Source organism: Vanessa atalanta, chromosome 1, assembly GCF_905147765.1.
Source record: "Vanessa atalanta chromosome 1, ilVanAtal1.2, whole genome shotgun sequence".
NCBI classification, from domain to species: Eukaryota; Metazoa; Arthropoda; class Insecta; order Lepidoptera; family Nymphalidae; genus Vanessa; species Vanessa atalanta.
The window spans coordinates 9612423-9637493 of NC_061871.1; the positions used below are offsets into that span (position 1 = coordinate 9612423).

General features: G+C 32.1%; 1 protein-coding gene and 1 non-coding gene across 2 annotated transcripts in view; one reads left to right on the top strand and one right to left on the bottom strand.

Moving 5' to 3' along the window:
* Positions 1–309: 309 nt before the first annotated feature.
* Positions 310–381, bottom strand: Trnad-guc. Its single transcript has one exon. It is a non-coding gene; the product is annotated as a tRNA-Asp (tRNA).
* Positions 382–1036: 655 nt separating this feature from the next.
* The window catches only part of LOC125066854 (tyrosine-protein kinase Drl), a 31255-nt gene continuing 7220 nt past the window's right edge, over positions 1037–25071 (top strand). Inside the window, exon 1 of the mRNA XM_047675149.1 lies at positions 1037–1449. Within this exon, the coding sequence (XP_047531105.1) occupies positions 1359–1449 (91 nt within the window). The 5' untranslated portion in view covers positions 1037–1358. The remainder of the gene's footprint in view (positions 1450–25071) is intronic.

Below are 25071 nucleotides of genomic sequence, written 5' to 3' on the forward strand. Positions count from 1 at the left end.
AAGTAATATCTTAATTTAATTGACACCAATAATAAATCCTAAAATAAATAGTATTATAATAAAAAAATATAGATGCTGTTAAATATTGTCTTTAATATTTTATTATCGAAGCAGTAGTTTATCAAATGTTACGTGAATAATCAGATAAATTAAGTCGTATATACAGTATGTGTTGTACAATACAGAACGGACCGGAAATTACTTGAATAATATTAATTGGTACAGAAATATCTCGGTAAAAAGTTTTACCAAGACGATGTCAGGATGTGTAGTTAGTATTTAATAATACAAAATATAATAAAAATTAAACTCCCCGGCGGGGAATCGAACCCCGGTCTCCCGCGTGACAGGCGGGGATACTTACCACTATACTACCGAGGATTACGACCACATTGTTAAAAAAGTTATTAACTTAGTAATAACAACATTTGCTTGAACATGTATATTTTTTTCAAAATGCTTACTCCAAATTATCTGCAAACACAATTACATGTTTAAAGTAGATCGGTACATTCTTCAATAAAAAATTAAATTCCATAGGTAAGTAACTACTATCTAATGATTAAGTATATTAATTTTTTGTTTGAATTCATTTATATTCTAATAAAAAAAATGTACATCTAATTTAGTCACGAAATTAAATATTAGCGACATCTATTTAAAATTTTTTTTGTCTGACCAAGTAAATTGTACTGTGATGGTTATTCGTTGAATGCTCACGAGATGGCGCTAAATATAGTTCTTTTATCCTAGGATTTCAAGTTTTTATTTCGAGCAAATAAGATATGACTCAAAATAAGGTTCCAAGGTATTCGTAAGCATATCGCAATATAAAAAATTATCACATTTTTATTAATAAAATATTTAATAATAAATAGTTTGTGGTGCCATCTAGTAAAGATACAATGCAGCTTTTTAAAATTCGTCCCTACGCACACAGCATACTTTAATGGTAGCGAGTAGACAGTAGAATGTCGAAAAGGCGAACTAAAATATAGACAGCTGGCAGCCCGCAGGCCGCAACCAGTTTAACAGAGATAAAGTAGCGTGGAGGTAGTGCCGTTGTGTATTGTTGAATAACGATCTGATTATTTTTGTTTATACGCGTATTTTGTGAGGATATCGTACTATAAACTGTTATATATGAATAAAGTTAAAGATTTTTGTAGTTGCAAGCATAATCTGTACTTTTTTTAAGTTCTTCTGTACAAATTGAACATTTTATCCGAGTGTGTAATCTTGTATCGGCGACTTTACGTTGGACGGTGGTTGAAAATGTGAGTTAAATAATATCATGCTGGTTAACATTTCGGCTTAAGGACAAACCTGCAGTTATAAGAGAAAGACCTTGTGTAACTATGAAATTGTTTACGTTTCTCCTGTTGTTACCGGCATGTTTAGCACATCTCAATGTTTACTTGAGTAGTGCTGAAGTATGGAGACTACTGGGTAAGTTTTAATATAAATAAACTAAATTAATAACGATAAAATTTATTAACAAAGAAGTGCAACACTACTGATTGATACTTGATAAGATACGCGCTTACAGATATTATTGAAGTCTATGATGTGGTTAAATATCTGCTACTTCTAAAGAAAAAGATAATGTTATTATGGCTTTAATACAATGTAGTACGGTTCAAATTTGTAAAACTGTATTTGCCGCGCTTAACGAATTAACGATGCACAGAAGCGATTCTAACGTATTTAGAGGTATTTAATTAAGAAAAATATCGATGTTCATCTTTTAAGTAAATTTATTTGAATTTATATTATTAATAAGGTTACAGGACTTTGTTTTTTTTTAGGAAATTCATTTCTTCTTAATACCTATAATTATTTCAATCGAATGTAACACATAACTATTTTTTTATCTAGAATTAGTGAGAAATAATGGCTACATACAGACATACGTATTTATATTTTATAATACAATTTCTAAAAAATATAAACGTTGAAAATTTAATAGTTTATATTTTTGAAATAAATTGTTATATAAATCCTCGATTCGTATGCAGTCGATATCTATGATTATGATAAAAGTATACATAATGATTAATAAGTAGATAATATTGCCAGTGAAATATTACATTTATTATTTTTTGATAGAGAGAATGGCACCAATCTAAGGGTTTCATATACTTATGTCGCACTTACCATCTTCATAAAAACATTATGTTCTATAAAATAAAAAAGTATACATTTTCAATTGACATACATTGTTAGGAAATAAAAATGTAAAATCATGATTGATTTAAAAAAAAGGCAAAATAATAAAATATATTTAGGAATAATAAGTACAATAGCAAAACTAATAGAAAAAGTACGTTTATAAAATTAACTATGAAAATATAACTGTTCAATAAAAGACAATACTTAATCCTATTTAACAGCGATTTCAATATAAGAATAAAACCTTTTTCTGGATGTGTTATCTCCAATCTGACTTAAAGTTTTATTGTGCGGAGGTGACAAAACCGGCCTTCTCGAAATGTTTCCCGTGGCGCGTACCACGCGAACAAAAAATCATCGTTTGGGCTCAATTTGTAATTTCAACCCTATGATATTTTATGAGAATAGATAAAAACGCTATCTACTTTGTTTAAAATGTTTTATCTGTTTCTATTTATTTATTAGATGAATTTGATATTTTAGTTACTGAGATTTTTTTTTAAATTACTATTTTTAGCATTAGCAGCCCGTAAATGTCCCACTGCTGGGATAAAGGCCTCCTCTCCCTTTGAGGAGAAGGTTTGGAGCATATTCCTATTTATATTTTTTTATTTCCAAACAGAATAGTATACATTGAAAATTATTTGTCAAAGTAATATATTTATTGTATATTTTAATTGTTTCCCGTATTCCTAGAATTTATTCAATTGGTACAAATCATAGTCTTATATTTTGGCCTGATACACTTTCTGTTGGTAACAAAGACAAGGGTCTGGGCGTCGCAGGTAATGTTCGCCGTAGCGTCGAGTTTTTATCAAAACCCATTGTACCAACCAGCGGAGCATAGACTGCAATCTATCTTTGTCAACGACAAACCCATCTGCCCTTTGTTCTTGTTTAAAAATTAGAATTATAATAATAAACAATGCAAGGAGTAAATGAGATCTTGTTCTTGTGACAATGATAAATTTAAAGCTCTTGGAAGCTGTGAAACACTAAATTGCTCTCGACTTTCCAAAGTTAAAAGAGATTTCTTCAAGTTAAAGTTGAGTAAACCAACGGTCATTTTAAACATATCTATATCGATATAGTCACAGTTGGAAACAATTTACTATATTCAAAATTAACATATCTCGTATTTTTGTTGATATTATGTAAAAGTTTAAAGAGCCATCGAGATCTCGGGCTCCGATCGTCGCAGCGAGCAATTTATTTCAAATGACATTTATTGACATTCTATGGACCAATCCAATAAACGCGACGCCCAAAATGTTCCTTCTCACACTCTTGAACATAAAATAATCTTTATTGATTACAATTCAAATATTTAAATTGCGAAATGTTTTATTTAAAACGTATAACAAAATATAGATCTTCTATGAATTCAATCGCATTTTATTTCGTAATATAATTAAATGATGGTGATATGTTTATTGAAATTTTCCATGGATTCGACTAGGTAATAAAATAAATAAAATAAACTCTAAACATTAAAGGACAGAAAAGTGTGTAGAAGTTATGTATAGTAGTGCGAATGAACAAATGTAAGATTAAGTCTCAAATATTATAGAGATCAATTATTGATATCTAATTTCTTCTATAGAAAAATAGAAGACGCTAATCGTACCACAATATTATATCAGAATTGAAAACAGAACAACGTAGCCTTTATTACCTTTGCACTCTAAATGGTAAATTCTCGTTGAAATTTTAAAACTACGAAAACAACTATTTGTGATAGAGCCCTATGAGTTGAAGCAGTCAAAATGTATAGAAGTAGGCTAGTTAAAGTACTAAGTAGTATCTTTTAATCGTATTTACTTTTTAAAGAATTGTTAATAAAATACAATTAAATTATTATTTAATTCTTAATCAGCATTAGAATCAACGTGACCTAAGTTAATCGCTTTTCATCGTGAATCGCCTTTTATCTAGCAATAAGTGTAATTTGTCTAGGTTTAAAAATATGAGATTTATTAATTATAGGATAATATAAAAATAAAGCGCTCAGCAAGCAATATTTATAACACATATAAATAATTACCATGTGATGCCATTGTCAGTATAATCCACAATGTTCTCGTGTTTGCTATATGATATTTTAATGTTTTTTATTTAAAATTAAATATAAACAAAAAAACATTAAAATTTATATCAGTATAAACGAATTCACATCACATCTGGTACTCGTGTGTAAGGAGATATTTACCTGAAGTTTTGAGTTTCTGTGGTAAATAAAAAATAGACGGTAACATGATACTTCAATAAAATATAGAATTTCGTCTGGCCGTAGTAACCTCTTCACCCGTTAAACCAATAATTTACGTCTTACACTAGTATTTACAAATGAAGATTAATCGAATGATGTTATTATTGAGTCTAAAATAGCACAAATAACTTTTCTTATACAGAGCAAAATACCTAAATATGTCGCATATTTTAGGAGTTTGGTATGAAATAAATGGTGAATGTTTTAAAATACTCACTAAAATATATTTTTATATTTTGACTATGTCATAACAGTAATTAATTTATCGTTATTAAAATCTTTAAACTTGAGATTCATTTCTTTTGAATGGAAATTTTAAGTTTACACGTCCATAATAATAACCTAAGTGTTTCATATATGATTTATAGAATGCAAGTATTTATCAAGGAAAGTTTCGTCTTGTTTCCGGTGGTTTATCTTTAAACGTTATCAAAAGAATGATCTTTAATTTTTTTACCGACCTATGCCAACATTTATCACCGCATGGCACGTCACTCTCCTACGTGTAAATTGTCCAGCCCCGGAGCTTATCTGGTCTCTTGTTATTACGAAATCTTTTTCTTTCCTGCAGGTATAGAACCGAATGATAATAGGACTATCCAAAAATATATTATGTTATTTTAATAAATACTATTAAAACCTCTTTCAGTCCGCCATTCGGATCTCTTCCCCTCCTAAACGAAGTTGTCGTTTAGAGAATTAACAATGAAATATTTCAATAAACATCGAGCGACGGCGCTATATAAATACGGGCTCACGTCCTTCACAAAAATATTCTTTATGTAAATACTGTTGACACTCGGGATGATGTGGAGTGGGCTCTAAATAAATTTAATTTCACGGCTGTTTCGTACGGAGTTTTTGAATCCATCCGAGTATAATATGTCATCCGCGGCAGGTGCGGCTTAGGCGAAACAGAATCCTCTTACGTGATGAGAATAAAATTGCCTAATTAATATTTAATTCAGCGTTCAATATTGCTGGTTTTATGGTTTATTTTGAAGCGGGAATAGTGTCCGTTTTGTTAGTGTTATGTTGCATAATTTTCTAACAATCTGCCGTTAAGCTGGAAGCACTTAAGGGCTCACAGATGCAGACGGCAGAAATAGAATTAAGCGTGCTTTCGGGCCACGCTGTGGGCGATAAAGGATTATTATGCGCGTTACATGAATATGCAACTCGTTATTTTCAATTACATGAAGTGCTAGCTTAATTATGCAGTTTTGTTTTCAAACAATTCACATGTCACACAATCTAATGTATATTAAATGGCATGTCGTACTTGTCTTTCTCTACATAACAATCACGTATGTGTACTGCACGGGTTATTTAATCAAACACAGATTTATTTCTTCGTCGCATATCTTTCCAATATACTACGTGAGCGATAGGGCCGGTTTATAATTATGTAATGGTATCGTAGTTGGGCTGAAATTGCATTCGACTTGATGTTTTTTTCTAGTAAAACGAACGTTCTCGACGGTACTGGATACGCAATCATCTGTCGATTTGCAGCGAAATCTAGTGGGTGATAATTGGGTGTGTTTTCAATTTATTTCTGTTTCAGCTTATATTGACGTATTTCATGAATTTGTGAGAGTAATTAATATATTATATGTATATACTCTTTAATATGAATAAGCTTGTGAATATGAATGCAGCTTGGAAGTAAAGCTTGTATAAGCGCGATGGCGAATTTAATTGGATTAAGTAATATTTTCGTACACAATTAAAATTTCATGTTCATGATCGTATTGATTTTTATTTAAATATTTCAACTTCCTTAATCTGGAATATATATATCTTAACTCTCTATCTTTACGCGGATGAAAAGTGAAAGAGTTACCTTTTATGTTTACTTAGCAGAATATAGAAGGTTAAGAGCAATAGGGTTTTGCATTGTGTATTGCACTATTGCAGTAACATAACTATTATTATTATAAGAATAAATCTATTCTAATTTTAAAAAATATCCTTTGTGTTCGTGAAGTGTAAAATAACACCACATAAATGTTCCGCAGATAAAGTCCCGAGCTAGGGTCCCCTGTTCTCTTAAGGTTTGAAGCTTCTTACACCTCGGTGCTTCAATGCGGGTTTGGTTTTACATGTTGTAGAATTTCATCCGAAATATGCAGGTTTTCCAACAATGTTTTCATTCGCCGCCGAGCACGAGAGCAATTATATTCTTAAAATAATAGTATGAAAACTCAATTGTGCTTGCACGTTTGCTCAAGTCACATGTTCTATCGAATAAGCAATTTATGTATGTCAATATATTGTTATATTTTAAACTAATGAGGTGGAATAAGATATATAGCGCCTTTAAAAAACCCACCATTTCAAATGGTGTTATCTGTAGAATCACAAAACAAAATATGCAAAATATGTTGCATATATTTTGTAGTCCTACTACCTATCTATTAATACTAGGGATTCGAGACAGTGATTGCCGTTGATAGAACTTGTAATACAAGACTTTCTAGTTCTTATTTCCTGAGACTTCGTGTAATAATGTTGGTTAGGTTAGCATCGCATTTATGGAAACAGATAATTATTTCGGATGTAGTTTCTTTTCATGCATAAGATATGTGATAAAAAAAAGTGAAATAAAATACCTTATAATGTCGAAATGCACATTGCAAAATATGTTACGACCAATTTGCATAGACAAATAATAATATAATCGATCAGAAAAAATGTCAATGGACTTTTAAAAGAAGAATCTTATAAATTTTCTCAGTCCCAATGATTATAGATATAATTAAACGTGGCAAACACTAACAAAATAAATACAAGCTTTGACATATCCGTATCCAGGTCAAGCCGTTCAGCTGAATAAATAGATCTTTATAAATAACGCGAAAGCCACCGTCCAGAGACGGCCAATTTGTTTACAAAGCCGGCTTACTCCTGCCGCAGATTTTAAATCATTTAGTCGACTCTAATTGGTTTTTTAAATTGTTTTTTGGAATGCTTATTTAGGCAGACGATCAGTCGTTTATTAGCTTTTGTTTCGCTTAATGATAATGAATTAACTTTGCAGCTATCTTGTGTGTGAGTTCCAAATATTTTAATAATACTATGTAATTGGTATTATTTAAGTAAGATGTTTATACATATAAAATTTAATATTTAATTAATCTTTTTTTAATAAATTAATCTTACTTATCATAATAAATCATTTTATTTTATTTCTTGTAATAGATAAATCAACTGGCGCCAAGTTAAAAAGAAGTATGTAGATTTAAAATTAGTTTTCACTTGATCGATAGTTGGGCTTATAAAAAGTAATGGTACGAGGGGTTTCACTCGATCACGACAAGAGTTTTGTGTTAGCTAGTCTTGTGTGGCAATTTGCTCGAGAATGGATAGAGACGTCAGCGCGACAAAAAGCTTCGATCGATCAGCGACGCTGCGCGCACGCATACGGCATATGTCACGTTTTTGTGTTCAAATGTGAACGCTAAAGATGTGGGAGTAATGACCGCTTCTAAAGAAATACCTGTCAAATGGTTTTGTACAAATTTGTATTTCTAGTATACTTAAGACCTATGTTGATTATTAGATAATATTTATGTAATACTTCTAAAGTATTCAATAAAGATAAGTTGGCGTTAACATTGCAAAGGTTACTGGAAATTGGTCAAACTAGAAAACAAGATATCCTTTCAACCTACATTGACGCAGACGAGCCGTCACGCTGCATCCATCAGCTGCCACCGGTGACGAGTCAGTTTGAACCCAGTTGTGTAGTTTAAAGTCTGACAATGATCGATGAGGAGAGAAATTCACCCAAAACTAAAATAGACATTCATCATCACTAGCTTTGATCGCCTTCATTTTGTTTGAGTTAGTTTACTACGTTTTAAGTAAGTGATGTCCAGATCAATACACAAAATCTCACGGTCATAACTAAAGGTCTTTTTTAATAATCCATGAAGTGGTTTTGTCTCTGCGTGACACCGCACCAAGTATAATAATATTTGAACTCCCGTTGTGATGCCACACGTCTGGTATTTTATTTACTGCCAGTGTTTATTCAAAGCTCCAAAATGTCCCATTAGGGATGATGCTGTGACAGAATTGCTGAGGTATAATTGAATAGGCGGATGGCAAGCCACGCGACCCCATATACCGAACGGAAAATAAATGTGCGTTTGTGTGTACTAAAAGCTACGAGTATTATTTAATAATTCAAGACACTTATTCATCAGAGATACGGTACTAATATTTACTGTCGTAACTGCTTAATGTTTTCACACTCCCCTGCATTATCTTAATTGTTAAATGCACTTAGCAGTTTTGAGTGGAAATTTTATAGCATAATTTCACATCGTTCTCTTGTTTTTAAAGTACATGTATAATCATATTATTGCTTCTTATTTTTCGAATGATTGTTGTAATGTACTCGGAGAGCGTAGGAGGAGACCACACACATGCGTACAAATTCCCCCTACGCAAATATACGAGGCGTCTGCGTTAACCATGCTTATGGATACCTCCTAGTACCTACCTATGCATACGTACGCATTCACTTAACACTTGTGGGTTTAATTGGTATTATACACAGTACAGCTATCAATATGAAATTTCCTTCTTTCTCTTATTAACAACTCGATAACCTTAAGTAGTTTCATAGATCATAGTTAGAGAAGGTGCTTTGTTTAATCATCTCATCCAATCATCTAATCAATCGTAACCTGTTTTACCGCAATATACCGCAAATGTGTACTTTTAGTGTTACATAGAAAATAATAATAATTATTTATTTTTAAAACTATATTTTTGATACAATTGAAACGCAAACTTCGAACAAAAAAGTCTATACAATGGGTTAATTTTCTACTTAAAATCAAATATTGTCATTATTATGGACCATGAAATATGTTACGTTTTTTATCGACCGAGCGCGACAATTCAATGTTTAGGGGGACAGGGACCAAAAATAAACAAACACAATATACAATTGGAAAAATAAAATATGCCATCACAATGTAAGGGCCGACCAGCACGTCATAATAAGGTAGTGGCTTTTGTGCCATCGATTGTAAATCATACAGTCCTTTGAAGAGAATGGCGTATCATAAATAATGTCTCAAAATTTGAACGCTCTGTTCTTTTTCGAGGGATTTTTGATCCCCGCGGAGAGAATTCTAATGGCAGAACAAATTAATCAATGCGAACCAAGTTAACTTTTTTTGCTAAACAGACTAGTGTTATAAATGTGTTCTAAATATATTCTTTAATTTAAATAAATATGTCTGAAATGTAATTTTATCCATTATTTACGCATATTTTAACAGCTACGTAAGTGTTACGATTGGTAATTGCTCAAATTCAATAATGTTTCGGTGAAAATAAAAATCTCAAGCTGCAGTAAAATATTGAACTGCAGTCACTCCATTTTGATGGTTTCGTAAGAAAGCAATTAAAGTTGAGCATTATGATAGTATTGAAGAATTTAACGCGGTCGACGTTGTTACGTCTGGAGTTTAATGGTTCACTGCACCCCTGAATAAACAAGCCTACTCGAAGTTAAATTTGCTTGCACCGGATATGGCTGCCACTCGAACAAATCCATCATGTAAATCTTTCAATGAAGACTTGGTCGATCTATCTTATAGTGTGCCTATTACAAATAAAGAAACATTTACTATAGTTACTAAATCACAGCGCTATGAGTTTCTAAATAATAACATTTTATTGGCCACGCCGCTGTAAGAGTCATGAATGCCTTCTGACCTACGATTTATTGTTGATTCACGAGTACCGAAGATATATGTGTTTCCCTTAAGCTTTATTACTGATGTCGCGCCATAAAAAGGATTTCAAAATTGTTAGTACTTCTTAGGGTTGCATACATTCGATGAAAACCGACGCTTACAGAATAAATATTGTATCCTGTCAAATTCCATTTTTTGGAACAAATATATTAATTTGTAGTTTATTGAACATGTCCGTTTGAGATAAAGTAATACCAAACGAATTATTTTTTACAAACGAGAAAATATTTTTAGAAGCATTGTGTGATAACAAATATCGAGTTCGTTACATGAAGAACGCTTAAAAGTTAACAGAGTTGAAGATTGTTTTTAAATAAAACAATAGGACCTTTTACATTTTCTGACAAAACAAGATTTGACAAGAATTGATTGTAGTTTTGTGTAAACATTTAAAGTGAATTCGCATGTCTCGCAGCATGAAGTAGAAATGGGTCAAGTTAGGGATCGGGTGACTTCTATGCCTCCTGCAGCGCCTCCGCTCGCCTTAAATACCCGCATGCTTCTTAATTTAAATTTTGAATAGAACATAATTCTTATTATGAAGGGATTTACTAACTTAAGGTTATTAGTGTACTTTAAGTGAAAATGCCTTTACTTATATTTATGCCTCGTTATTTGTAAAATAATTTCTTTCAAAATTAAAATTCAGGTTCTCTTTTAAGAACTGCTGGTCAGAATATTCGTTGTTAGAGAGTTCTCGTTCTTACTTATGTTGACTCATTTGAAGTCTTCTCTGAATAAACATTGATATTATTTGAACTATCACAAGCGTCGAACAGTAGAGCTTGTTGAATGAGAAAATATACTTTTGGGAAACAGTCGTTCAATATAAATATTGGTTGAATCCGTTCTGAGGTGCTCGTTGGCTAATATTTGAACATGCTCGTACTACCGAGGCTTTTATCAACTAAAAATAATCACCAATTTTATAACGTAAATTAAAATTATATGCGTTTGAAAAAGATGTTTCCGTTTACAAAACGAGTCAGATTGCCTACCGTTTCCTCGATTTGTAATGTCGCTACATTTCGTTTTTCCGTGATTGGCTCGAGCTTTATTTCTGGATCAGTTAACATACCTACGATCCGCACACCAATAGATTTAATGCGTAGCTCCGTTTATTTAACCGCTCGTAACTCGACTTGTAACGACTATGTGTGGATTTTTTGACTATTAAAAGCTACCGTTCACTGTTCACAGTGATATTCTTTTGTAGGAAAAAGTTATTATAATTTTACATCTAGCCAATACTAATGTCTACGATTTTCGAATATCCGATATGTATCATAATATACTTTAAGCGTTTATGATATTTATATTAAAGTATGTTGCAGATATTTTTTTTCTATTGGTCTGTATATGCGTTACAGTTAAATCATTATACGAAAGTTATAGCTTGCCATGTCTGAATACGCATTTATATGATCAGGTTTCTAGGAAATTGTCAAACAGCTGTATTTTAATTAGTAACGTTCACTTTACTAATGAAAACAAGAAAATTACATTAATATTTAAATCTCAGTTTTACGAATGGTAACTATCATCAAATATTTGTCCTATACCTAGCAATCTGCCTTCGAGAATCGTGATCGTGAATACCCCGATCTGTGGCAAAGTCACGTTTTTACCTGAACAAAAGAAAATACAACGTCGTTCATGCAAATATTGTGCCACATTGAAGGTAAATTAATATTTGCAGCTGCAATTTTGCACGTCCAAAAAATGTATGCAATTTTGACCACAGTTTTTTTTAATTTTATTGGATGTACAGTCAATTGTTACAATATATAATATAATCATGATGTTTAAAAATACCTTTTTAAGGATATTTTACTTAAAAACGATGGGTCTTCCAGAATATCTATCATCCTATAATATAGTTGGAAAAATGACCTTATTCTTTTTAATTGCCTTCGTAATGTTCTTTAGAACTCTATTTTCCACTTCGTTAAAATCTTAGGGTTTATTGTACGGTTTATTGGTAACGACTTCGCGTCTTATTGGACTTTTATTTTCCTTTGTATCGATATTTCTTGTTTATTTTTCGAAAGCCTCCGTGGAACTGGTCGCAGTCATTGAATATAGTTTGCATCGCGTGACAATACGATTTTTATTTAGCGTCGATGGCGACTTCGTGACTTACAAGACACGAAAGAAGAAAAAAAGTCGTGTGTCGTGCCTTGGCGACTATCTAAAACCTACTTACCTTAAGTTTGACCTATCCTTAATTATTATTAAACAGATTCAAAGAAAAGCTTGTATCGCTGGAAGGCTCCATATAATAGAGGCGGTAGTTGTTTGTTTAGAATCCACTTTAATTACCATCAAAAGATAAAACTCCGGAGCTATAAGCGTTCTTAATTCTGATTTATAGTCTCCGCATGCTGTTATTATGAAGTAGTAGTTATGTCTACCATAATAGCCGAATCCCCTTTAAATTTAACGTATGTAAACCATAATTTCAATTAACTCATTCTTTTAGGAAATAAAAGCTTTGTTGAGTTACAATAAAGATAAGAAACTTCGCAGAAATCTTGGGCTTATAACGAGCTATTGTACATATATCTGCCATCTTATACGGTAACGGCTAAAGTAAATTACTCCTTGCAGATGTTTCATTTGTGATATGAATACAACGTACTTCTGGTAAAGAGAAATTATTGTTGATTATTTAATGGAAAATAAGATTGGTGTTACCCAGAGACAAAGATGCCTTAGACTGATTGAAGGCAATTCAAATTCAAGAGCTTATACGAAGACGCTTGTTGAGATAATACGAGCAATCTATCTCGCGGTAGTCGACTCTCCATGATGGATCGCTGATGGGCTCACGACTTGTTCTTTGTTGTTTTGCTTTATTGATAATACACGTCAAGACGCTTGTTCAATCGTATTAGAGCCTTGTTATCCTTCGATTTTTTTCTATGTTCATCAGAATTATTTTTTCCTTTACCGCTCGTATTGAAATAGTTTTTCCATTTACTCATTTTAATATTTAATGAAGAACTGTTTTAGATTTTCAGTTAAATAAGATGGTATGGTCATATTTTATTACATCTATTATGAATTAAGGACCAATTAAACAGAATAAAAATAGAAGCTGTCTTTGAAATTTGATTTAATCGGGAGTCGTTAACAACGTGCATGTTCTTTATCGACTCTTCAGCGATAACATTCTACTTCGTGCGTAGGTTTTCAATGTAGAAGATATAATCTCATATAATGTCATAGTATTATAGGGTGTCTTTTCCAGCTTTCACCGACGCGTCAGCGAGTAACCAATGGGCGTTGTTGTGACAGCCTCCCACGATAAACTCGATGTTTATGCGCGCACGCCGCCCGCCATGTTTGTTTTATCTCGATCCACTGTTCGTTCGTGTTAATAAATGTCTCGTATTGGAAAAAATCTTATCATCCTTTTTTTTCGTCCGCCGTATGTTTTATTTAGACATCGGTTATTAATAATAATGGATCCTTCAGGGTCGTAAGATCAAAATTTAAGATCTCTACGTGTAGGCGCTTTTTACGTTTGTTTGTTTTTTGTAGACGTCAGTTGTGTGGGTCTTTTTATTGTTTTTTCGAACAGGGGACGCGCTGGTTCGTGTTGGTGTTTTATATTCAAAACAGATGCTAACCCACGACGATGACTGGAAATTAATTTAATTTGTTTTTATTTGTTATTCGTTTTAAATTATTCTCATGTTTAAACATTCCCACATTATAATTTATTACTTAGGAATTTGGAAAAAGGGATAAATAAAATTATCGTATATTTTTAAATACTTTCATTAGGTATACTAGATAAAGGTAATCAAAATATTTTTGTACTTACAGTAATGACTTTTAACTTTTACTAAGTAGCTATTAACGAAACACATTCGGTTCTGGTCTACTAAACGCGTATTACGCCTTGTTAGCGCGGCGCATCGAATCGTCTAGTTCGGGAACAGCAACGGATATGCATTGTGCTTCATTCCATCACGGAAATTAGTTGAAAAGCGTGTAATTATCTAATCAGCTATCACTCGTGTAAACTCTGAATTCGTCCTACAGTAAAAAGAGTTTTTGTATTCTAACTAAATACTTGTTTTGACATATAGAATCGTATTTTTCAATTGAATTGTATTGATAATGATACTGATTTCTGACTTGGTTACAGGCACGTTTTAAATACATTCGATCATAAATTTTCATTCGTGATATGAAAGCTGTACCTACTAACGCGAGCTCGGCGGGCGGTGCCAGAGGCTACGGTCGTTTCGACTTATTCTTTTTGCCCATTGTTTACTTTACTGGCGATGTAAAATTTTTATGATTTTCATCATAACTGATGGCGGTGTAAATTATTTTCTGAACGCCTGCCAACTCGATAATTCTCGGTTGTGGATACGATTCCTTACGATTGCTCCTTTATTTATGGTACGAGTCGTTTGGGCGTTCGATTACATGATTAACTTTAGGTCGCGTTTCGTTGCCGTGAGTCATACATTTGATATATATAAATACAGGCTACTTGAATCAAGTTTAACATGTTTCTATATTCTTGATCTAAGAGAGTAATGTCTTAGTACTATTATTATAAATTTATTTTCTCCCAGAAAATTGTAACATTTTTTTTTCAAATAAGATTAAGTATTTATAAATATTAATTTACTCACTGAGGCTTCCTCAATTTCACTTCAGTAGAAAGTACGTTGTCGCCAGATATACGGTATGTAACGCTAAAGCGGACCCTTTGAGGGCATGTACGTGTGTTTCCTAATCTACTATTTTCAAAAAATAACATTGAATAGTCTACCTTTTTTACTTAATACTATACAGTTTTAGTGTCATTTATCTTACCAACTAACAAACAAGTTGCAAGGCATCGTAAGCTAGAAATAAAATTTCAGTAAGAGTAATTTGATATCTTTTTATCACATTCTTCACTGATTCATATAACCCTTCTAAGTTCTAAATCAAACACCCTACACTTGCTTCTGTAGATTTTGATGTCGATACAAATCCGTCGTCTAATGTGTGACGAGATAATATTTGCTCAGCGTTATTTGAAAAGCGTGTTCGTGTGTTTTGTTATTGGACACCTCAACTCGACTCGGTTTCTATTTGAATTATAGAAATGCCTGCAACGGGTGTTTTCAGAACTTGCTCTAACACGCTTTGTATATAACTAGGAACATTTTAACTTTTGTTCTTTACGCAAGTTCCCAGTAATACTTAAGTTTTGTTTAGCTCTTACTGAGAACAGTGATTTGCGCACGCAGCATTGCGTAAAATTAGGCATTACATTACTTAAGCATATTGTTCTAGATTATTAAAGTATATCGATGTTTATTCGTTACATTTTTATGAGCCGCTATATATGTTAATACATAAGTCTAGGTAAACCAAGGCTTTATCAATTTTTTTAAAATTAGGAATCTATTAAATATTTGAATTATTTGTAAAATGTTTATTTAGAATAACCATTCTGTTTTTAATATATTTTTTAAATTTTATTTATAAAATATTTTAAATATATATAAATATAATAAAAAAATATTTAATATGTAATAAATATTTTAAATTAAAATTACGTATTTAATTGAAAGTTTGATTTAGTTGTTTATTCTAATCTTAAGGTAGGTATTTTCTACAGTTATAAAATTATTAAACTGCCTTATGAGTAAGTGAGCTTCCTTTATGAGTAATCCGAATCAATTGAATAGTGTGGCTGGTATCGTTCAAACATCTATTTACGTATGTATAATAAACCCCGGTAGTCGGTCTGATAATGTTCCGAATATGCGTCTTATCGTTTATTGATAAATGGGTCAAAAATAAATCTCGTATCGTAATAACATGTTTCTTTGATAACGAATCGTTTAACATGAAGGGCTACCGTGCGATAACCTCGCAAGGATCTGCTTAATCCTATGGCTACTGATAAGCTGATATCTTGTCTGCTTGGTAGTGCACGTGGGCTGACTTAATAATTGAGTCTTAACGACGCCAGAGAGAAATTCGTGTTTCGGGGTGCCTAGTTAATCTCTCGTTTGAAAGCAAGTCACGAAAAGTTTTTTCAATCTTCACATATTTCGTTTAAATGTGGAGATGTAAAGGTACGCTTTTTTTTTGGTAGTTATGACTTTCTGATTCGGTGATGTAGAGTGGACAGAATACGTGAATCGTAAGCTAATATTGAGGGTTCAAGTCGGGGCAAGTACCTCTGAATTTCATGTACTTACTTAAATTGCGACTAATGAATAGAGTACTTGGATGATAAAAATGATTTAGTTATCGTACAATATAAGTGCATATATAATATATATTTATTAAGGTACCTATTGTCATATAATTTTTCGAAACAGTGACTACCTTAGTAATTTCACTGGTTCTTCACTGTAAAATCTATATCTGGAACCAATAGTTACTTTAAATTTAATTTAATCTTTGATAAAGGATAAAGATTAAATCGAATATATTATATTTCGAATACCTTTTTTTAAGTGTAAAAAATTAAGTATTAATAATGTGATTTCAATGTTAATTATATAATGGAGAATATTGGAAAAACGTTCGTAACTTTAAAATTTAAACTAACTAAAAACAAATTAATTATGATAAAAATATATACGTTAATACAATATATACGTGACCGTATAAAAATTACAAAGAGGAAAAATTTTAATATGAATACAACACTGCAATGCGCCATAATAATTAATTTCGCCTGATTTAACCGTGTTGATAAACATTAACGATTCTGTTGACACCCCAACGAGACAGGAACATAACTCCGTCTGACTTAATTTTCAACAGTGTCATGTCGTATATTTCAATACTCAAAACTACACTCGATTTCGCGTTCCGTAATTTAATCCTTAAGCACTTACTAATCGACACACTAAATGAGATCTTAAGTCGTGGACTTAAAATCGAAATTTCATAAACACGTAATCGTTAAAAACATTGAGTCGATCCTTTTAATGTTATGTATAAAAATAACAATTAATACGATGTGAGTTTGTTTTGATAGGTTCGTTCGCTCTATAAAATTTGAGTTTAACATCACAGTTCCTGTAATGTTTATCCATTCGCGATGCGATTCAGCGACAGGTGGATTATGTTTGCTTATAAAGAAACACTTGCCCAAGATATAAATCCGTCGTCGACGTACTCGATGTGTGGAGGATCGTAAACAGACGTGTTTGTTTTATTACCGTGCATTTTGTTACTTTACTACAGATAACGTATTTAGTTATAGTTTTGGTGATTATCACTTTTATTTGGTTGGATCTTATAAAATAATTTACCCGCATTGGAGCAGCGTGGTGGAATATGCTCCAAACCTTCTCCTCAAAGGGAGAGGAGGCCTTTATCCCAGCAGTGGGACATTTACGGGCTGCTAATGCTAATGCTAACCCCCATAAGGGTTTCCATATTTCCATTTCCATAGTTATATTTAATAAAAAACGATTACAATAGAAAATAATAGTCCTCGAGGAGTTATTCAAAAGCGATCCTATAAAGAACGCTTCGGAAGTTTCGAAGTATTTATAACCGATAAGAAAGAATAATTGCTGTTTCCATTTTCCGTCAAGTTAATAATTAAGTATCGAATGAGCTGTCGGTTTTCGTTTCGGTGCACATAATTAAGGGTGGCATTCAATGAACATCTGTGTTTGGTGTGCAAAAAAAATCAGGAAAGATTCCGACTGTCAAACTAATTCGATGGGATTAGCCGGGCGTCAGGAACGCGAGCAAAAAGGAACATCCATCAACACGCAGCTCAGAGATATTTTTAAACTGCACGAGGACAGTTCGAAGGTTTCCAGTGTACGATTTACATTGCTGACTGTAACCATTTATCATTAACAAATGTTTTAATCAGACGTCAATGTATACGACGTATAGCGTTTAATTCGAAACATTTATTATAGAGATAAAAGAAATTATCCTTGACTAATTTATCCGCACGAGTAAATCCGGTATCACAGTACAAGGTGATTATATAGATTAATTGCTCTTTTTAATTTGCATCGTGTGGATCATTTGTATTTGTTTGAAATAGTATTAATATGTAAATTTCTGTAAAAGTTCAAAGTTTTAATAAGCAAATTAATAAATTAAGTAATAGGAATTAATGACACTGAACGTTTCTGAATTTAATTAGATGGTAGGTATTTGTGGCAGGTCCGTCGGGGTAAGTACCACCCAGTATTGTTGTGTGTCCGGTCTGATGTGTGAGTGAGCCAGTGTAACTATACACTTTACAGCAAGGGACAGCCACAAGGGACAAAACACGTTAGTTCCAAAGGGTTATACACCATCACGTACCATCAAGTGGTCCATTTTTCAGTTCGCTTGCCTATTACATAAAAAAAGATACGTATAAAATAATCTCTTTCAGTATTACAGCTGTTAATGTTCGGTACATCAAATATGCGAGAACGTGAAGTAACAGTTTAATTGCGCAATTTACTCAGGGTGTATTTGTAATTTCATTGCTGTAATTAATAGGGAGGCGCGTAATGGCATGTAGCGACGGTGAGGGATTGCGATCATTACACGTATTACCCTCAAAGCTTTTCCGTGTTTCTACTCCAAAAAATACTACTCAGAAAAGATAATATAAATTCTCTCGAGATTAAGATTCAATGTTTAAATAATATATTTAAATCTATACAATATTTGGTATAAAGCAAGCTTGATATTTAAGAAAGGACATATGCTACTTTTAATGCCTAACGCATACACAAGCGAAGTCGCGGGCGAGAGTAATAGCGGCTAGCTACTTTTAATGCCTAACGCATACACAAGCGAAGTCGCGGGCGAGAGTAATAGCGGCTAGAAAAATATAAATAATGACGTAATTTATTACTTCTATACAATAAATGTTTCCCGATAACAGCGACATGGTCACTGTTTATCTGATATAAAATTATATCAAGATTTAGAAAGTTTTGGAATTAAAAATAAAACATAAGCCGTGTGAACACGTAATTGCTTAAAAGTAGCTTTGTAATAATTATTTTATCAGTTACTTTACTAACGACGTCGAGTACTTTTATATATGTAATTGTAATATAATTAATTATAACACATAGTTTCCGACTTCGCAAAATTAATTCATCCCTCCTGGTATTTGAGATATATTTATATATTTTTATTGAAGTAGTCTTTACAAGCACGTTTGAATCGTCATTTTACAGAAATATATTAATTAAAGGTAACACTGATCCGGAATGTACATACATTTCAGATCAGTGTTAGTGATCAGTTAACCTGAGTTTCTTAACTCAGTAGTTACTCTTTTTCAACATTTGATATACATTATGTTAATTAAATACTACTAATAATATATGTAATAAGTATATCTTGTCTGAAAATCAACAAGTATCAATTCCACGCTTTTTTGTCATCTACTTATGTACATATATAATCTGGCGTTGAATATTATGTCTTATTTATAAAACAATGTTTTTTTTAACAAATCATTTGAATTTGTGAATCGGCAAAGTTAAAAATATATCAAATATTCTATTCTATAATAGAAGTCGACAATTTAACTGGCCTATGAATAAATTAAAATTTCATGTCGAAAAAACATTGACATATAAAAACTCCTTACTCACCTAAACACTATATAGATAATAAAAAAAATACAAAGAAAATATGTTTATAATTATGGATATAATGGAGGATAAATTACAAATTTAATTTTATTCAATTAGTAATTTCGGTTCTCTACGTTCTTCGAGTTGAAATTTCATATATCTGTAACTATGATATATTATATATAGAATTTACGCAGATGTTCACAAACAATAGCAAATAACACAATAACATCGTAAATATTTAAGTTATTTCTCAATATAATTGATTGACTGACAGTTCTTCTGATATTCGTAATAACTTATATCGATGTTATCGACGTTGATATAACAATTAAAAGGTCAAACTGTTTCAAATACATTATCCTTTGATATAAATAAAGATAATTAATATTCCGATATCTTGAAATAGTCGTCTGTATGAAATATATTCCCGTGAAAGGCGATCGTTTAATTTTCTTATATTTTATTAATATAAATAAATAAATAATAAATAAATATTGGATAACATCACATACATTACTCTGATCCCAATATAAGTAGCTAAAGCACTTGTGTTATGGAAAATCAGAAGTAACGACGGTACCACAAACACCCAGACCCAAGACAACATAGAAAACTAATGAACTTTTTCTACACCGACTCGGCCGGGAATCGAACCCGGGACCTCGGAGTGGCGTACCCATGAAAACCGGTGTACACACTACTCGACCACGGAGGTCGTCATAATTTAATAATCTTAATGTTTCAATCCTCAGGTATTCGGCTTATAGATTTAATGAACACAGTAAGCCAATAGCATGGAGTTCCACGAATTGTGCCTTTAAATTATATTTCTGTAATATATTCCAATGTAATTTCATCTCGACAACGAGCTATACAAGTTGATTTTGTCACCAGTGAACTGCCACTCCTTGCATTGTCATCTGATTTTTAAAACACTTGTCAGATATATTTAGGCAATACTTACTGTTTTTATTTCTGTTTATGTTTGTAATCAATATTTTGAAAAATAATTAATAGCCAAATTTTTAGTTGCTAAACACAAAACAACTTTGCACCTCAATTCATCGTAAAGAGGTTTTCACTTTTAAAAGGGCTTAGTGGTACGTTTTGAACGGAGCGAGCGAATCTTGTTAGGGACAAAAACAGATCCTATTACCATGTTTCCGGGACACTTATTCTCAATGTTTTACTTACACACCTGAATACACTACGTTCAGATAAATAACCACGAGATTTTAACGGTTGAATTGAGTCCACAAATTACTTTTCAAAAACATAAAGTGGCACGGTTACATTTTTTTCCAACCATAACGAGATTGTGGGTCCCATTACCGTGTAATCGAACCAAGTGCTTTTCAACAGAACCGTAAATTGCTAAAACATTCATGTTGTTATGTTGTTAAAAAAAAAAACAATTTATTTTGACATATCTCGATTGTACAGATTACCATTACTATGAATCAGAATTATTTGTAAATCTACAGCCATGTTTTTACGGCTAAGTAAAACTACTTTAACAAAATTTTTTTGTAAATGCTTACCACGGATCTGTACATATGTATATAGCATATTCTAGAAGGAGAAGTAGAGACAAATGAACAAATTTGACGCGATATCTTTGGTCGAGCTCTTGAATAATCTACGCTATTCATTATGGATTCGCTAAAAAAATGGCGTTTTGAATGTCGTTAAGTTGTTATCGGATCTTTGAAAATAAAATTAAAATAGATATAAAAAGAAGTGGAACATTGTTGTATTTTAAATTAATATAATAATGTATTACAAAATTACATGGAATATGTAATTCTAAGGATTGTTTATCTTTACTGTTTGTTTGATTGGATACATAATGGTCTATATAATTTATATATATTTCAGATGATTTTGTGCCTCGGTTGCTGTTACATCCCTAATATTTGATATAAAATATAATACAGGACTATTTTAAAGATTCGGTATACATTATACGATATTTAAAAAATGTCTTTAAAATGTTTTTATTTAACTGCGCGAGGTATGTAAACAGAATTTTATGTCAATTCCACCAAATCGATAGAGCTGAATTTGCTCAAGCATTTGTCATTTGTATATAACCTTTTCAAATTAATTGTTCTTGCGTGAATACGACAAAAAAAAAAGCAAATGTTATTTGCTAAATATTTCAATGTCCGTGATATGTATGTAATATCTATAATGTGCAGTTTAACAACACATAATTTCTCCAAAATTAGACGTCATCCCATTTGGCAAGTGTTCATTACACTTCGAAATCTAGATGAAATTGGAAACTTGCCGGCCAGAAAAGCGTTATGTAAATGTGTGATAATAACAATAATTTCGTTTTTATTATTCATATAACATAACTTTATGAAAATACAGTCATTTTATAATTTTCTTTTAGAATTCAAATATCAACAGTCTATGTCTTAAGGAAAAAAAAAAATAATAATATTTGTATATTAAAACAGTTTATTTATCACTTTACGATGTTTTATCTGTATCAAAGAAATTAACGCGCCATTAGGAGGACATATTTCTATTTCCTGAGAACGTTTTTAAAATATACCCAGAATGTTAATCATGATAATGTTCATTTTATAAACAGGAATCTATATGTAGCCTTATATAGCTTGTCCCCCTTCTAGGAAAAGGCCTCTTTAGACAAATGATAGAGCTTATCCAACCAGTCATTAAATTAAAAAAATATATATGTTTTTGTCTTTTGTTCGAATATTAATGCTCGCAGCTTAAATATTTTTTTAAAATACTATAATACTCTTACAAAAAACGATGATTAATAGTGATTAATAATTTTGATAGATATATTTAAAATAATATGATTGTGTACGTCTATAGCATCTCGATGTCATTGACCCTATGTAAACAATTTGTTAATTCAACGTTCTGTTCCACGCCTTAGAACATTAAGACGATGTGTTCCGGTATCGGCCAATAAAACTGTCGCCATTGCTACACGTAGCGCCTAAAAACATGTTTTTATGCATTCTCGAAGATTTTTACTGGACACGAAAACGCTATTCTTAGCACGTTATGTACATTTTATGATAACTATTATCATGCACGCTTATTGGATACGGTGGAGTTATAAAATGTTAAACAGTTTGTTTAGCGGTTTCCCGGTGTACTTGAGCCGCTGGGTTATTGTGCATTCTCAGTCTATCGTGGAATATCTGGCGCGCATAATGCAGCAGTGCGGAAGAAATAATAAACGGCAGCATTTTTCGTCCCCTCCACGAACCCTCTGCGGACTGAAGTGCATAACTTCGCACACCTTTATTTACCGTCACCTCTGCACTTTGTTTTATTTCTTACACGCCTCGTCCGCATAATTCCACTGTAATGCCTTCGCTATGCCCTAAAATTCATCCATCGCCTCCGCAGAGGGGACGCTTTCTTTACGAAATATCAGCCGCTTTTGTGCGACGCTCTATTTTGTTCATTCTTTATAAACGATTTTTTGTACGAATGTAATGAATGCTTTATTCGTAGGTGCGAACCTTGAATGGCAAAGATTTCTCGCGGGTGCGATATCCCGAATACAAAAGACACAAAGACAGGCTATTGAAGATTTTATTACGCCAGCCGCTTTAGCATCTCAGCGTAGAACGAGCGATAAGCAACATAAGTAATAACGTTAGAAATTAGTTTGTTTAAAGTAAAAAAGAGGCGCCATCCGAAGAAGCCTGGGTTATCTCTAGTTATTTATCGTATCAAGTGTTTCGTTTTTTTAACGTCGCCGCATCAAAGACGCCGCGCACGGTAGCAAGCTTCTGCAACCACTTTTGCTTATATGGGAATGCAGAAGTATTTTCGTGAAATCTAATCATAAAAATGTATTTATAGTTCTAGGCGACTATTAAAATTTTTAACTGATTTAACATTAGATTTCAAAGAAGTTGGTAATATTTTATTAAATTTAGAGTTACCTATTTCTTGCGACATCACGACATCAGATAGAGGGTTTCTGTGTATTCTTAAACCGGTTGTGTTACGAAAGTTTGATGTAATTGACGTATGATATTAATTAACAATGTTTATCTAGTTAGCTTAATAATAACCTGTACATAAATCGAATTAAATGTACGTGATAGTTTAAGCGTGGAACCAATTTGTCGCGGCGATGCGACGCCTGCGTTGACTAACTGCTTTGCATACAAACTACCGCAAATGTGATTATATAACACCTATCACTCGTAAACGCCTAATCGTCCTTATCGTGTCTGGAATAAACAAATAACCATTAGCGGTGTTAAAATTATAAATTGACCATTCCATTTGCATGTGCGGCGACATTGCCGACGAACCCAAATTTTACAAACTTGTTTGGAGAGGACACCGTAATTTATTATTATAATGTTTAATAATGTGCCATAAGCCGAATGACGCCCAAAATAATCAAAAGAACCGGTCACAATATTTAAATTGTTAATTTTTTTTATAGTACCCGTATCATATAGTTATTATGTCACAAAATTTAAATACAGAAAATGACATATTTTTATAGCTAAGTAGGTACGAACTTTCCAAGAATATATTTTACTTTTATCAAACTTTAAATAACTGAAATAGAATTGGTTTTAAAACTCTTTAATTCCTAAACAATAACGATTAATCTCAAAATGCAGCGGGTAGTAGTTAAAAGACGACTTTAATAAAATTTTAATGATGAAACTCGATAGGATCATAATGCGTGCTCTTGACTTGTACGACTTCACAGAAATCATACAGTCGTATCAGATCATATTTTAGGTAGAACTGACAGCTACAGTAATTTAACTGTTTGAATCTGTAACGTGACCACATCCGACTAATTATGGAAGATTACAAGTCAAACAAACAATTTGTGGACAAAACAAACTAAATATTTGTATGTATTTGAGATAAATTACAAGTAGTTTAGTCAGGAGCCGACTGCGGTAGATTACCATATCTTTGTACGTACTTCTCCTCAAACATGAATTAAAAAGGTTTTTTGGGTTCCCATGATTCGTGGACAGGTGGCAGTAGTCGGCGTCTTTGTGCTTTGATGTCGCCGCCATAAAACTCGTGCGATTTGATCCTTTTTTACAATTTTTTTAGTGTTATTGATGGGTATTGGTTTAATGCCGGTTGTACTTGAATAGATTCGGTTTCAACTTACTACGGTCAATGTTTTTATACATGAGTTTTTGGAACGTTTTGCAATTTATAGCGGGGATTTCGTCTTATTGTTTCTGATATTCTA